Below are 16,831 nucleotides of genomic sequence, written 5' to 3' on the forward strand. Positions count from 1 at the left end.
TGGAGTATATTTCGTCTCTTTAAATAACGTAACCTGGGGGCGCCTGGGTGGCTCAGTCGGTTGAGCATCTGACTTCGGCTCGGGTCATGATCTCACGGTTCGTGGTTTGAGTCCTTCCTGCATTTGGTTCCATGCTGTCAACACAGAGCCCTCTTCAGATCTTCTGTCCCCCGTTCTCTCTGTGCTCCTCCCCCGCTCATTCTCTCCCTCTCTCTCTCTCTCTGAAAAGAAAGAAACTGAAATAGATCTACATATATAATGTAGTCTGAATATAACTGCACTTTTTTTTTATTGAGGTAAAATACAACATAAAATATACCATCGTGACCACTTAAAAGTGTACAATTCGGGGGCGCCCGAGTGGCTCAGTTGGTTAAGCCTCCCGACTCTTGATTTCGGCTCGGGTCGGGATCTCTCGGTCGGTCGTGAGATCGAGCCCCGCCTCAGGCTTTGCGCTGAGAGTGTGGCGCCTGTTGGGATTCTCTCCCTCTGCCTCTCCCCACCCCTCTCAAAGATAAATAAATAAACTTTAAAGCATACAGTTCAGTGGCACTAAGCACATTCACTATGTCTGTTCCATGAAAGGGAGGTGTGTGCAAAACGACCTCCGAAGCCCAAAGGGCCAGTAAGACAGAAGAAAAAGGCTGACAAATCGAGCTTGATAAGAAATGGCTTATTAAGGGGACTTGCCAGACTCCAGCTCCAGCAGGTCCAGGGGTTCCCCAAGGATGAACGGGCGTCGGCAAAAAAGTGAAAAAAAATAAATAAAACAAAAATAAAAACGGACACAGACCACAGCAGTGCGTGGAACTGGCCGCTTTATTGTGGCAAACGTGGCATTATGTTTGTTCGCAATTTCCTTGTAGCGTCATCTATGTTTTCTGGCATTACCTGATTCTAAAAATGTTCCTACGTGTAATCACCCTTTAAGGAATAACATGGTTATTTTTTCACAACGTTCCCTCCTGCCCGTTGCTGATTGATTAATTTCTGACATTATTTTCATGATGTATCTACGTTTATCATCTATGAAGCATTTGCTCTGCTGCTTTCATGAAAGGTCATCTATCTCTCAACCCCTCAGGCGGAACAGTTACAGGGACATGACCTCTTAGTTGTTTCCCTGAACCATTTGTGGTTTGAGGAACAACTGTTTGCCTCGGTCCGAGGTGCCAGGAGGGGGCCAAGAGGGCCTTAGGAACCCACGCCTTACACATTCTCAGAGAGACAATGCACCTAGGAACGAATGAACCATTCTGTACTTTAGCCGACTAGGTTCAGTCATCATCTGGAATGCCTCCGGGGGGCCAAGTGGGCCTAGGGGTTGGGGTAACTTGTGCCCATAGATACGCTCCTTAGTTACCCGAGTGGGGCTTTCAAATCCATTTGTTCCTTCCTTGGCTGGGAAATGTATGAGGCCATCCTTCCTCTGGGTAGAGGAGTCTTTATAGGGGGTGGCAAGGGCTAAATGTAGGGCCGCACGATTTCCTCGCGGAACCTTCTTTCTCTCCCCGATGGTTCTTTTCCCAGGGGGCCTGTCGAGGGCAATTTCCCAACAGACGATTCCCCAGGTACTTTTATTAAGGCCAAATTACATAAAAGCGGGAGTACGAGAAGCTTCGCTGTCGCTGGGCCGCCCGCCTGTATAGCCCTAGGGGCTGGGAGTCCACCCAGTGGGAGAATGGTTAAAAATAAGTGTGTGTAATAGTCCGATTTTGGGGACAGATCAAGAACGGTTACGCCCCGAGGGTGCATTTAAGGGTGTGGTTGAACAAAAGGAGAGAATGTGAGGGGAGGGCTGTGCTCGTGAAAGCTTCGGGTCACCGAGCTGTCATCAGGGCACATTTGCCCCAGATGGGGTTAGTCTGTTCCAGCCGATGTTGGATACTCGTCACCACTACCCGGCCTCAGAACCTTTCCATCGCTCCAAATGGAACTCCTGTACCCTGTACTAGCCCTTCAACCCAGCTCCTGGCGGCCACCAATCTGCTGTCTCTCTGGATTGGTTTCTTCTGGATATTTTATGTAAATGGAATCCTACAGCGTGTGGCCTTTTGTGTCTTCTCTCACTGGCACGTGTTCGAAGCTCACGTCGTGGCACGGGTTCCTTTTTGTGGCTGAATACCATTCCCACGTATGGACACGCCACCGGTCTAATCGTTCATTCGCTGATGGACAATTTGGGTTGTCTCCACCTTTCAGGTAATTGTGAACAGTGCTGCTGTGAACATTTGTGTACAAGTTCTTGCCTGAACAACCGTTGTCAGTTTTGGTGGGGGGCTTGCTCCCTTCGTACTTGGGTTGACTGTCTTTTTGCCATTGAATTGTAAGAGTCCTCTCTATATTCTGGATGTAAGACCCTTATCAGATAGAGGATTTGCAAATATTTCCCCTATTCTGTGGCTGGTGTTTTCTTTTTTTTCTAAAATTTTTTTAATGTTTTTATTTATTTTTGAGACAGAGAGAGACAGAGCATGAGCAGGGGAGGGGCAGAGGGAGACACAGAATCTGAAGCAGGCTCCAGGCTCTGAGCTGTCAGCACAGAGCCCGACGCGGGGCTCGAACTCAGACTGTGAGATCATGACCTGAGCTGAAGTCGGATGCTCAACCGACTGAGCCACCCAGGTGCCCCCGTGGCTGGTGTTTTCACTCTCTTGATGGTGCCCTTTTGTGCCAAAAAAGCTCGCCATTTTGATGACATCCAATTTACCTATATTTTTCTTTTGCTTCACTGCACTATTTTTGACCCTTATACTTCAAGTTGCAAGTCATGAGCCCTCGTGACAGTTACCTTAATCCTAGAGCCTTAATCCTAGTCACCTTTTCATGCCTTCCCACGATGGTTACATTTCGGGACCTTGCTTCTTAGTTCGCTGAGAAAACCCAAGCAATCAAAAGGGCTGTTCTCTTCTCCCTTCTGCAAACTGGCTGTTTTGCTTCCGTGCTCCCATCCGAGACCAACTCCTGACTCCCTGGGTGCATCCCTGCTCACGTCATCAGATTCTGTTCCTAGGGTGGTCTCTTCTCTCCCACAGCCTGACTCTCCCCTCCTTTCTGGATCATCACTCTTAGCTTTGAACTTAATGTACTAGCTCCCACGCTTCCAAACAAAACAGGACAGGGGTACTGTCTGTGGGTTCGAACCCCACGTTGGGCTCTGCGCCGACAGCGTGGAGCCCGCTTGGGATTCTCCCTCTCCCTCTCTCTCTCTGCCCCTCCCCCACTCATGTGCATACACGCGCGCTCTCTCTCTAATAAATAAATAAGCATTAAAAAACCCCACACAGGACAGAAGCTGATTAAAATGCAAAAGCCTTCCTAGACTTTGGTGTCCCCCTCCAGCCAGGGTCCCAAGATCCTGCTCCCCTTTAGGTCAAGGTTACAGTGACCTCCACATTTCTAAATCCCTTGGCCAGATCTGGGTCCTCATCTTACTTGACCTCTGCGAGCATCTTATCATTTCCTCCCTGAAACCCCCTCTTCCTTCCACCCGAGTGTCTAAAGCAGGGCCAGTCCAATTCCTATCGCTCTGCCCCCTCCTCCCCACCACTGCTCCCCGCCCCCTGCCCACCATCTCAGGGACCCCCAATTCCATCCTTCCAAAGCCTGGTGTCACCTGCAACTCTTATCTACAGTCAGTTCACCAGCGCATCCTATGGGCCCGGCTTCTGCCACATGTTCCAAGTCCCCTGCTCCTCACCCCTCCTGCCCCAGACACCCACATGCCCTGCCCCAGACACCTCCATCTCCCACCTGGCTGGCTGCTGTCACCCATGACCGGGCTGCTACTTCCTGTGACTGCTCTCCACGTACCGGCAGGGGGATCCTGTTCAAACAGAAGTCCGATCCGCTCCGAGCCCTCCGGGGCCTGGCAATCCCACATCGGGCGGGGGGGAGGCGAAGTCCCGACCTTGCCTAGGAGGCCCGACACAGCCTGACCCCTCGTGCCCTCACTGCCCCCTCACTTCACTCTTCACTGCCAAGTACGGTCTGCTCTGGGGCTGTCGCCTGGAATCCTCGGCCCACACGTCTCCCTGTGGCTCACTGTCACTTTGTCCTTGGCTTGGATCCAATAGGTCCCTGGAGGGGCCTCCTCGGCCCGTCTTGTCCACGGCGCCCCACTCCGTTCTCGTTCTCTGCTTATGTTGACGTTCTGTTTCTCGTCTCTCTCCCCCACTAAAATGTAAGCTCCGCAGAGGTGGGGGTTTCGGTTTTTTCCTGGGTCTTCAGAGATGAAGAAAGTACATAGCTTCATGGTAGACGTGTAATAAATATGAGTGAATGAAAGCTTTGCAGCTGAAATTTTGTTACAGCTATTGTGATTTTTTTATGTATAACCGATTCCAGTCTCCAGTCCTTTGCGGAAGTCCATAATATACATTTCCATACGGCTGTGATGGGTTTACTCAAGTAACTCTGGGGGTCACTACGAGGCTTCACTAATGGCACCGATTTTGGTGAATTCACCATGGAGTCCAGCCCTCAGCCATGCCCTCAGGATAGGTAGGACCCTGAGACGCTGACTTACCTTAAGTCTCCTAGGAGACAAGAGAGGTCAGGGTACCGACTTACTTAAACCGGGACACCATAGTTGTTGTTTTCTTTTAAAAAAATTTTTTTTTTAACGTTTTTTTATTATTGAGAGACAGAGCATGAGCAGGGGAAGGGCAGAGAGAGGAGGAGACACAGAATCCGAAGCAGGCTCCGGGCTCTGAGCTGTCAGCACAGAGCCCGGCACGGGGCTCGAACTCATGAACTGGGAGATCACGACCTGAGCCAAAGTCAGACACTTAACTGACTGAGCCACCCAGGTGCCCCACGGCAGGACACCATAGTTGTTGGGTGGGAAGGTGCTCACACCCATTCTGCCAAGGCATTCTCTTCCTGGAAGCAGATTTTCTGAGTAGCCAGACGGTCACAACTGCTTGGTGAACGCAAAACCAGGACGAGGCATTGGCCTCAGCTGGTGTGGTCTGTCCACCCCCGCCAGACCTGTCACGTGTTCTGGTTCTTCCTGACAAGGTGCACTTGCCAGGACTTTTGGATGGGCGGTGAATTTTTACCTCTGTGATTCTCCTTGACACATTCGCACTTCAGAGATATTAATATATTCATCCTTTCAGGTCTAAGGTTGGGAGGCGCTCTAAGGTGACTTTTCACTTTTCTGTCACTTTATAATTAAAGTCTCTGAAGGCAATTTTCCCTAAAATCTGAGCAGGCCAGCTCGTCACTGCTAAGCATCCTCTCTCTATAGCTGTAATTTGGATAGACATATACACCTATAGTTTGGATAGACATATTTCCGTATTACTTAAAAGAGCTGGTGCCATTTACAATAAAATGCCCAGGTACAATCTAAAAAAGATGTGTAAAACCTCTACACTGAAAATTATAAAACACTGCTGATAGTATTTAAAAATGAAATAAATGGAGGGATAAACTATGTCAATGGCTTGCGAAGCTCAATATTGTTAATATTTCAATTCTTTCCCCAGTAATGATATAGAGAGTCAATGCAATCCTAATCAAATTCCCAGTTTTTTTTTTTTTGTTTGTTTGTTTGTTTCATGGGAATTGATCATCTGATTCTGAAAAGTATTTGGTAATGCAAGGGACCTGGAATCATCAGAGCAGTCTTTTTTTTTAAATTTTTTTTTAATGTTTATTTATTTCTGAGACAGAGAGAGACTGAGCATGAGTGGGGGAGGGGCAGAGAGAGGGGGACACAGAATCCGAAGCAGGCTCCAGGCTTCGAGCTGTCAGCACAGAGCCCAACGCGGGGCTCAAACTCACAGACTGCAAGATCTTGACCTGAGCCGAAGTCGGACGCTCAACCGATTGAGCTACTACCCCCCCTTTTTTTTTTTTTTGAGAGAGAGAAAGAACAAGTGCACACACCTGTGAGTGGGGGAGGGGCAGAGAGAGAGGGAGAGGGAGAGAGAATCCCAAGCAGGCTCCATACTGTCAGCACGGACCCCAACATGACAGGGGCCAAAATCAAGAGTCGGGTGCTTACCTGCTTAACCCGCTGAGCCACCCAGGTGCCCCCAGAGCAGGCTTAAAGAATGACAAGGAACCTGAAGGACTTCACTCTCCAGGTATCAAGGCTTATTATAAAACTACAGTAATTAAGATCAATGGAACAGAAAATATGGTCTTTCCTATAAATGGGGCAGGTCGTTTTAGAGGGTCATACGTTTAAAAAATCAACCAAAAAACCCCTCCCAAACCCAAAAAAACCCAAACCCTTGACCTCTAACTCACACTATATGTAACATTATTTTAGGATGCCTTGTGGACCTAAACAGGAAAGTCAAAGCAATAAAGCTTCTACAATAGAATAAAACATGAGAGGAGTTCTTCATAACCCAGGGGTGGGTGAAGATTTCTCAAGGAAATATTAAAAGAGTAAAAAGGGGGTGCCTGGGTGGCTCAGTTGGTTAAACATCCGACTTCGGCTCAGGTCAGGATCTCACAGTTTGTGAGTTTGAGCCCCACATCGGGCTCTGTGCTGACAGCTCAGAGCCTGGAGCCTGTTTCGGATTCTCATTCTCTTTCTGCCCCTCCCCTACTTGTGCTCTGTCTCTCTCTGTCTCTCAAAAATAAATAAAAATGTAAAAAAAAAAATTAAAAAAAAGAGTAAAAAGTCATGCTTCAGAATTAGGAAGATACTTGCAATGGATATACATCGATATGCACTGAAGATATAGGCCAGAGGACTTGTACTCAGAATATATTAAAAATTCCTTCCAAGTCAATAAAACTGACAGCCCAGTGTATTTATTTATTGACAATCCAATTTAAAAAAAAGAAGAGGGGCGCATGGGTGGCTCAGCTGGTTAAGCCACCAAGTCTTGGTTTCGGCTCAGGTCACGATCTCGCTGTTCGTGAGTTCGAGCCCTGCCTCGGGCTCCACACTGGGAGTGCGGAGCCTGCTTGGGATCTCTCCCTCCTTCTGTCTCTCTGCCCCTCCCCTGCTCACTGTCGGTCTCTCTCACTCTAATTAAATTAATTTTAATTCAAATTAAGAATAAAATAAAAACAGGCAGGTGACTTGAGAAACCACTTCATCAAGAGGATATGTGAATGGACAATTAGCATATTAACAAGTGCTCAAAGCCATTACTCATGACTCATCAGAGAAAGACAAATGCAAACCGCAGGGGGATTCCACCCCAATGCCGCCAGATGGCTGAAATCAAGTGGACTGTTTCCATCAAGGGTCGAGGGGGGATGTGGAGCCACTGAAACACTCACATACCGCTGGTGGGAGTACAGACTGATGCTGTCCCTGTGAAAACCTTTGGGAGCACTTACTAAAGCGGAGTACGGGCACACACATGGCCCAGCAATGCCGTTCTTGGGTATATACCCAAGAAGGAGGAGTACTTACGTCTACAAAAAGGCACGTACCAGAATGTTCAAGCAACGTTACTCATAAAAGCCCCAAACTGGAAAACAAACAAACAAACAAACAAACCCCAAATGCCCATCAATAGGAGAAAGATCTATGGTGATATTTACAATAGGAGAAAGATACTGTGATAGCAGAGAATACCACACAGCAATGAAAAAGAATGAACTGTCAGTCTGACAAAGTCTCACAGACATAATGTCGCATGAAAGAAGTTATAAACGAGGGGGAAGACTCTGTGATTCCCTATGTGGGAAGCTGAAAAATAAATATAACTGGTCCATGGCGATAGAGGTTAAAATAGCGGTTACCTGGCAATGGTGGTGGTAATGATAGAGGGTTATTCGCTGGGAGGGAGTCTGCCGGGGCATGGAACATTTTCTGTATCTTGATTTAAGTGATAGTTATATGGGAGCGTACACAGGATAAAACTTCATACAGCTTGGGGCGTCTGGGTGGCTTAGTCGGTTGAGCATCGGAGTCTTGATTTCGGCTCGGGTTCGTGATCTCACGTTTTGCGAGATCGAGCCTTGTGTCAGGCTCCGTGCTGACAGTGCAGAGCCTGCTTGGGATTTTCTCTCTCTCTCTCTCTCTCTCTCTCTCTCTGCCCCTCCCCCACTGGTGCTCTGTCTCTCTCTCAAAATAAATAAACTTAAAAAAAATTCATACGGGTCAATAGGGAGTCTTACAGAGAGGGAAAGCATAAAAGGCTTCATACTGGTACAGATTACCATATAATCGGAATTTAATAATCTTTTAAAAAGGAACCGGTGCTCTACCTTGAAAAAATACTGAAGTGGGGGCCTGGGTGGCTCAGTCAGTTAAGCATCTAACTTCAGCTCATGTCATGATCTCACCGTTTGTGAGTTCAAACCCCACGTTGGGCTCTGTGCTGACAGCTCAGAACCTGGAGCCTGCTTCAGATTCTGTGTCCCCCTCTCTCTCTGCTCCTCCCCCACCCACTCATGCTGTCTCTCAAAAATAAATAAATGTTAAAAAAAATTTTTTTTTAAAGTGAAGTATAGCATGTGTCCTTAAAAGCTAAAAACAAAACGAAACAACTCCTTAAAATGCAGACCTGTTCATTGTCATAGAATTCCTTACAGCCCCTTCAGGAAAAAAAAAAATACTATTTGAATTCCCAGTAAGGAATTTAGTCTTTTATATTTAAAAACATTTTTTGGGGCGCCTGGGTGGCGCAGTCGGTTGAGCGTCCGACTTCAGCCAGGTCACGATCTCGCGGTCCGTGAGTTCGAGCCCCGCGTCAGGCTCTGGGCTGATGGCTCGGAGCCTGGAGCCTGTTTCCGATTCTGTGTCTCCCTCTCTCTCTGCCCCTCCCCCGTTCATGCTCTGTCTCTCTCTGTCCCAAAAATAAATAAAAAACGTTGAAAAAAAAAAATTTAAAAACATTTTTTTTTAATATTTATTTTTGAGAGAGAGAGAGAGAGAGGCAGAGTGTGAGTGGGGGAGGGGCAGAGAGAGAAGGAGACACAGAACCTGAAGCAGGCCCCAGGCTCTGAGCTGTCAGCACAGAGCCCGATGCAGGGCTTGAACCCATGAACCATGAGATCAAGAGAGCGAGCAGGGGAGAGGCAGAGAGAGGGAGACAGGGGATCCGAAGCAGGCTCCATGCTGACAGCAGAGAGCCTGATCGTGGGGCTTGAACTCACGAACTGTGAGATCATGACCTGAGCCAAAGACAGATGCTTAACCGACTGAGCCACCCAGGTGCCCCCAGAAAGAATCTGATTCTTAAGTACCAATATTCACCAGGCACTGTTTTAATGCTTTGGGCTTAGGGTAGTTTGAACAACACAGTCAGGGCTGCTATCTTCATGGAGCTTAGATTTTAGTGACAATGACAGAATACATAATAATAAAGAAATTAGATGGGGCGCCTGGGTGGCTCAGTCGGTTAAGCGTCCGACTTAGGCTCAGGTCATGATCTCAGGGTTTGTGGGTTCGAGCCCCGCATCTCACTCTGTGCTGAGAGCTCAGAGCCTGGAGCCTGCTTCGGATTCTGTGTCTCCCTCTCTCTCTGCCCCTCCCCCACTCGCACTCTGTCTCCCTCTGTCTCAAAAATAAATAAACATTAAAAAAAAAAAATAAAGAAATTAGCAAGGAAGTGCCGGTTATGCAAGAAGGATGATAATGCAAGGAAGCAGTTTAGACGAGGTGGTCCGGGAAGGCGTCCAGGAGGCAGTGACACTGGGCTTTGACAGGCTGAGCACAAGCCAGCTGTGGGAAGGGCCAGGACTGCAGTGCAGAGGGTCAAGCACGGAGGCTCCGAGGCAGCAAGGCGCTGAGCATGTTTAAGGAAAGAATAGAGGCCGGTAGGGTTGAGGCACAGTGAGGAAAGGGGTGGGGCCTGAGATGAGGTTAGAGGGAAAAATTAAAAATTAAGAGCCAGATCACGAAAGGCCTTGTAAACCACTTTGGCTTGACTTTCCATTTTGTTTTGTTTTTTTAAATTTTATTTGAGAGGGGGGGAGGGAGGGAGGGGGGGGGGTGGGGAGAGGCCGAAAGAGAAGGAGAGAGAATCTCAAGCAGGCTCAGCACCGTCAGCATGGAGCCCACGAACCAGAACATCATGACTCGATCTGAAATCAAGAGTCAGATGCTTAACCGCCTGGGCCATCCAGGCGCCCCTTGACTTTGTAAGTCAAGTTTGGTTTTATTCTAAGAGCAATGGGAAGCCATTAAACTGGGTTTCCTGTGGGAGCGTCATAAAAGCTGAGTTATGCTTTCAAAGCCCAGCTGCTGTCTGGAGAAGGACCGGAAGGAAAGCGCTGCCACAATCGTCCAAGCCAGACGAGACAGTGGCGGAGGGGACGGAGCAGGGGGTGATTTCTGATGGATTCGATGGATAGGAGTTGATGACGGGTTGGCGATTTTGCTTCAGTGTGGAAGACCATCGTGCTGCTGACCAAAGGCAGGGACTCCAGGAGGCACAGGTCTGGGGCCAGTTATAATCAACATGCTACTGTGGTTCTTCCTTTCATGCAAATGGTGGGGGACATGGTCTCTAAAACATAAACTAATGGGGGCACCTGGGTGACCCACTCCTGCTTTCAGCTCAGGTCATGATCTCAGGATTTGTGGGTTCGAGCCCCATTTCGGGCTCTGCGCTGAGAGCGGGGAGCCTACTTGGGACTCTGTCTCCCCCCTCTCTGCCCCTCCCCCGCTCACTTGGGAGGGCACGCGCTCTCACGCTCTCTCTCTCTCTCTCTAAAAATAAAGAGACATGTAGAAAACACATAAACTAGGGGGTGTCTGGGTGGCTCAGTCGGTTAAGCGTCCGACTTCGGCTCAGGCCGTGATCTTGTAGTTTGTGAGTTTGAGCCCTGCATTGGACTCTGTGCTGACAGCTCGGAGCCTGGAGCCTGCTTCTTTGGATTCCGTGTCTCCCTCTCTCTGCCCCTCCCCTGCTTGTGCTCTCTCTCTGTCTCTCAAAAATGAATAAATGTGGGGCGCCTGGGTGGCGCAGTCGGTTAAGCGTCCGACTTCAGCCAGGTCACGATCTCGCGGTCTGTGAGTTCGAGCCCCGCGTCGGGCTTTGGGCTGATGGCTCGGAGCCTGGAGCCTGTTTCCGATTCTGTGTCTCCCTCTCTCTCTGCCCCTCCCCCGTTCATGCTCTGTCTCTCTCTGTCCCAAAAATAAATAAAAAACGTTGAAAAAAAAAATTAAAAAAAAAATGAATAAATGTAAATAAATAAATAAATAAATAATACATAAACTAATTAACACCTACAGGAAATTTTAAAAAGAATTTAAACAAAATACAGCTCAAGTGTACAATACTCATTAGATGAAAGTGTTTATGTTACTACTTTTACTTTAGTGACTCATAAATCTGGTTTATCTTGGTTAAAAAAATTTAAAACTTATGCACCATTAGTAGCCAAATGAATCATTGTAGTTTGTTAATGGGATAAAAAAACCTCCATATCAACATAGCATCTCCAATTGCCACCTCCTAAATGACACTGAAAAAAAAAAAATCTAGCTAGTTTCAACAGGTCAAGAGGCTCTGCTCTCAAAAACATTTTTTGAGCATTTTTTTTTTAGGTTTCCTTATTTATTTATTATTATGAGACAGAGCGCGCGCGCGAGAGAGAGAATGCAGGAGGGCAGAGAGAGGGGGCGAGAGAGAGAATCCCAAGCAAGCTCTGCACCCGATGCGGGGCTCGAACTCATGAACCGTGAGATCATGATCTGGGGTGAAATCAAGAGCCGGCCACTTAACCCCATGAGCCACCTAGGCGTTCCCCCCTCCCATTTCTGTGCATTTCTTAAACTGGAAAGTACTGTGGACCTAGGAGAACCAGAAGACGTCTTCCCCCATCTGAGTAGCCAGTGGAAACAGGCACTGTGGTAGGGCGAGGGCCGCAGCCACAGGGTGGCAGCTGGAGGACCGGGCAGGGCTCGGAGGACAAGGCAAAGACGAACAGCAGGGTTACTGCCTCCACCAGCACACTGGAGACTGGTTCTATCCGACTGTCCCCTCTGCTTGGCTCAAGTTACGTCCTTAAGTGGGTCCTAAACATTGGGGATATGGGAGCACCTAGCTCATCACACACGTGTGAACTTTCGGGTGGATTAGACTGTAGTTGCTGGGTGTGTGTAGGGCGCTTCCTAACATGCTGAGCTGAAACAGAACTCCAAGATCCAATTCTTGCTTTCAGAGTTTAAAATCTTTATCTCCAGCCCTGGCTTCTCTCCTCAGCTCCTGAGACGTGTTTTCCATCTCCTGGTAGACATTTCTAAAGGTCCCACCGGCGTTTCAAAAAACTCCTACCAAAGTACTCTCGTGACCTTGTGCAGTCTCCCAATCATCCTCCTGTTTCTCCCACCTTCCCTAGAACCTCTGAAATCATGTGTCTTCCCCTCCCTCACCTTTCACATTCAGGATTAACTACATCTCCTGAATCTCTCTGAAATCAGTCCCTTCTTTACCTTTTTTTAAAAAAACTTATCTTGAGAGAGAGATAGAGTGAGCAGGGGAGGGGCAGAGAGAGGAACACACAAAGAATCCCAAGCATGCTCTGCACTGTCAGCACAGAGCCTGACGCGGGGCTAGAACTCGTGAACCAGGAGATCATGACCTGAGCTGAAACCAAGAGTTGGATGCTTAACTGACTGAGCCACCCAGGTGCCCCTAACCTTTTTTCTTAAAAGTTTACTTATTTATTTTGAGGGGGGGGGGGGAGGGACAGAGAGAGAGGGAGTCACAGAATCCGAAGCAGGCTCCAGGCTCCGAGTTGTCAGCAACAGAGCCCGATGCGGGGCTCGAACTCACCAAGTGTGAGATCATGACCTGAGCCAAAGTCAAAGTCGGACGGTTAACCGACTGAGCCACCCAGGCGCCCATGGATCTCAAATTTTCAAGCTTTAAAGGACGGGTGTGCTACTGGGCCCTCAACCCAAACCACCTTGATGACAAGAGGGTAAGGGAGTAAGTAGAATTGAGAATCAAGTTCAAGTCCGTCTCCCCATCAGCCCTGTTCAATAGAAATGAGGGCCACGTATAGAATTTAAAATGTCCTGGTAGCCACATTTTAAAAACAAACAGATGAAATTCATTTTAAACGATTTTTTTTATATATATCCAAAGTACTATTTCAGTATGTAATGAATATAATAAGTATCAGGTATCTCATTATTTTGTTCCCAGTAAGACCCCTGAAATCTGTATTTTGCACTTACAGAACATCTTAAATGAACTAGCCTCATTCCCAGGGCTCAAAAGTCACAGGTGACAAACGACTATAGTGTCGGAGATTGCAGGTTTAGGTCCTGGGCTTCTCCCATTGAGCCTTTAGTCCTAGATGGTTCCTCCTGCTAGACAGATGTCCTGTGAAAACAGGGAAGTCCTTTGCCAAATTTCCCCAGGCTCCACGAGTCCATTACTAATCTACTTAAATAATTTAGAACTTCATCTTCCCCGTATTTATTTCCTTCCCGACCCTCCATAAGCCTTCGGTGGGACACTTTCGATAGCATTCTAATTCGAAGAGGGAAGGAGTATCAGATCGGCTTCAGGCACTTTTCTTTCAACCGTTGCTCCGGGGGAGGAGGGTGGGGTACGCTCCCGGGTCCCACCCCCAGGGATAGATCAGGGCCGCACAACACAGTCCTTGCTCAAATCCCAACGGTTACTGCCAGCGATCTTTCCACGTAAGTGCAGCAGCTTTATCGGTAAGTTCCAGGGCACCACTTGTTTGTAAAGATGAGCTCGTGCTCCAGAACTCGCCGTCATCACAGTCCTGCCCCGCAAACGGATTCATTCCACAAAGACTTCTAGAGCGCCTGCGTGCACACACACTAGTGGCCAGAGGAGCCGAAAAGCTCGCCTAGGGGGACCCCGGTCTAGTAGGGGAGGGGAGTGTCCCAACAAGCAGCCCGAGCCAAGCACCCCTCCGGCGCCAACACACGCAGCAATCGCCACAAGCCTCGGGGGCAGATCTTACTGTCGCTTGGCAGAACAGTACGAAGAGGCCGAGCAACTTGCGGCCACCCAAGGCACCGACCCGAGCGGCCCCGTCCCGAGCCCCGCGCGCTCGGGCGGCCCACGGCACACCCGTGGGCGCCTCGGTCCCCGCCAAGCGCGACCTCGGGCGGCGAGAACGGCGGCACCTCACAATGCGCTGGAAGCGGAGCCTCGCGCTCGGGCCCTTCCTCAGTCGTCGGGCCCGCGTCCGCGTCGTGCCCTCCGGCGTCCTCGCTCGAGGAACGGCCCGCGGCCCGGAGCCTCCCGCACCGCTCCCACCAGACCCCCGACCCTCGCCGCGGAAGCGCGGCGGCCCCGGGGCGGAAATTGCCGGACCGCCGGCCGCCTCACGAACTACAGTTCCCGTGAGGCTGCGCGGGGCCGGGCGGCCTCGGCGCAGGCGCGCGCACGGCGTGCGTGGCGGCGTCAGCAGTTCTAGAACGTTGCTGTGGTAGCGCTCGGGCGCCATGTTAGGACGAAGGGGAAGGAGGAGAAGCGCTTAAAGCGGCGGGAGCGGTGCGGGAGTGGGGTTGGACCCAGGGCTGAGGCAGGCCCCCCCCTCCCTCCCGCCTCAGTGGATCATGCCCAGGGCGGCAGCGGCGGCGGTTGCGGGGGGGAAGTGACTGGGCGGTGCCGGCGCAGGAGACGATGCCGTTGTAAGTGATTTGTATTCTGTTTTCTCTAGCACGCCGGCGGGGCCTTGGGGGCGTCGGGGGGGAGGGGGAGGGGGAGGGGGTGGCGCGAGAGCCGGGCCCTCGGCCCGGGGAGGGGGGGCGGGAGGCAGGCGGGAACGGGGCTCTTCCTGTTTCCTCACCCGCTCGCCGCCGCACTTCCCCTAGCGCTCGGTTCCCGCTTCCCCCCACCCCTTCCTGGCTCCGCGGCCGTCGGGCCGGGGGGCCTTCCCCTTCCGGGACGGCCGGGGGAACCCGGGCCTTACTGCGCCCGCTTCTCCGCCCCGTCCGAAAAAAGGAAAAGAGAAAACAAAACAAAACAAAAAAGCCAATGCCTGGCGGCGGGGAAGGAAGGCCCTGCTGGTCGCGGGGTCGGCACACGGGGTTCAGGTTCGCTCTCGGCGTCTCCCAGGCGCGTTTCGATGCTCTCTTCCTGGTCTGCCTCCGCCGCGTCCCTCTCTTCCTCCCGTTTCCAGGATGCCCAAATCGTGCGCCAGAGTTAACCCACTTCCACGTCCCAGCTTGCAGGAGCACTAGCTCAAAGCGCAGTTTCGAGCGTCGAGCCTTGCTCCGTGTTTGGACCCCCCCCCCCCCCCCCCCGCCCCCAGGCTTTCCCCCACTCAGCGAAGGGGCACTTGCCAGGGTGTGTGTCCTCCGCAGCGCGTTTTGTTGGGTGTTGCTCTGTTTTGTTTTGATAGGGCAGTCGGATGCATTCTGCTTGCCTTCTCCCTCCGTCTCTAGCGGTGCTTTACATTTTTCTCATTGTGGACTTAAAGCTGGTCCATCCCCGCCTCTCTGGTCTCTCTAGGGCTGCGTCTTCTCCCTTGCTTCCCTTGTCGGGCGTTTTAAAAAAGTTTCTATTTTCTTTCTCTTTCAAAGAATGAGATGTAATTTGCGAGCTCATTGTTGGGATCGGAAGTAGCTTACAGTTGTTTTGTTTTGTTTGTTTTTCCTTTCTGCGTATATGCAGCAGTGTCGAGGCCTAAATAGTGAGACTGCATTTCTTCCATTTATGAAGGTTCAAGTGTAAGAGTGCTCCTCTGAGACTAGACTGAATTTTCTTCTTTGTGGTCCCCCAATGAACCATGTAATTGACACTGGAAGTTTTACTTAAATGCAAAATAAAGGTCTTCTGATTTCTAGACACCTAATACAGCACCACAGGTTTATTTCTTTCTTTCTTTTTTTAAGTAAAGACCATTTCTTTTTCGCAAATATCACTGATTACAGTTTTACAAGTTTATAGGTCTGTGTACTTGTGTGCGTGTGTGTGTCTTTACAGCCGAGGCCCTAACTTTGACACAGGCTTTAAGACGTCTATTGCTTTTTATACAGTATTTTTAAAAAGAATTTCATGCTCCTTCTCACCCGCTCCTGTCATTTTTAAAGGACCTGTCAACATTTCTGTAATGAGAATATTTGCTAGTTTTAATTAAATATGCAGACCTAAAATCTTGGAATCTGCAAGATCCCTGTTAATTGATTCATTCATCCTTTTAATGAAATGGTGGAAAGAGGCACTAGGAGCACTGATTTTTGTGGTATTTTCCAGTTCAGCAATTAAATGTTTTTAGTGATGCCATGTGACTTCTTTGTGTTAGCTCACGTCTTATTGCTGTGCTTGAAAAGCAACTTTATGATAATCATGGCAGTGTTACAAATTGGTCAGTGATAGGAAATGTATGCCTTGAAAGGTTTTAATTAGAAATAACATAGCTGTGTCTTTCTCTTTAGAAAATAAAAATACTTTTACACCTACTTTTTCCCAGCATTGTTTGAGGAAGGGAGGTGTACGTTTTCTGTAAAGACCTCAGAGCAAAAATTTTTTTGGAAGTAAGTTCAAATGTATAAAATGGAAGACAGAGTTAAGGCAGCAGATTCATACATGGATAATTAGCTTTCCAGTGTGTTTTTTGAAATGTTAACAATATGGCCAGCTTTTCATTAGCTGTCCCTTTCATTTTTAACCATAAGCATAGTATACATTTAAGTAAACAACAGAAAGACCAGACTGCTTAGTTAAATACGCCTTTTTCCACATTGATTGGCTTTCTTTGTTTTTCATGTTCTGGTGTCACACTGTCTTTCATTTCATTTCTTTGAAGCTATGAATTGTGATTTCGGACTAGATCTTGTTTGATTTCCACTTGCAGTTTAGGGATGCCTGTCCTGTTAAATTTGGGTGGGTGGGAGTGTGTATAGACCTTACGTGAGTTGTCAGAATGGGTTAAATCAAAGAGTATTGAAGTTCGTTAT

General features: G+C 49.0%; 1 protein-coding gene across 8 annotated transcripts in view; it reads left to right on the top strand.

The window, feature by feature from the left end:
• Positions 1–14,331: 14,331 nt before the first annotated feature.
• The window catches only part of PAPOLA (poly(A) polymerase alpha), a 61,346-nt gene continuing 58,846 nt past the window's right edge, over positions 14,332–16,831 (top strand). For 3 of the 8 annotated variants that reach the window (XM_060620709.3, XM_060620712.3, XM_060620715.3), the window contains exon 1: positions 14,741–14,965. In XM_060620709.3, the coding sequence (XP_060476692.1) occupies positions 14,907–14,965 (59 nt within the window). In that variant the 5' untranslated portion in view covers positions 14,741–14,906. Of the gene's footprint in view, positions 14,561–14,740; positions 14,966–16,831 lie in introns of those variants that run through there. The other 5 variants (XM_060620708.3, XM_060620711.3, XM_060620714.3 and 2 more) reach the window with 3 other exon arrangements.

The sequence above is a fragment of the Panthera onca genome, chromosome B3 (assembly GCF_046562875.1).
Source record: "Panthera onca isolate mPanOnc1 chromosome B3, mPanOnc1 haplotype 2, whole genome shotgun sequence".
In the NCBI taxonomy this organism is placed as follows: domain Eukaryota; kingdom Metazoa; phylum Chordata; class Mammalia; order Carnivora; family Felidae; genus Panthera; species Panthera onca.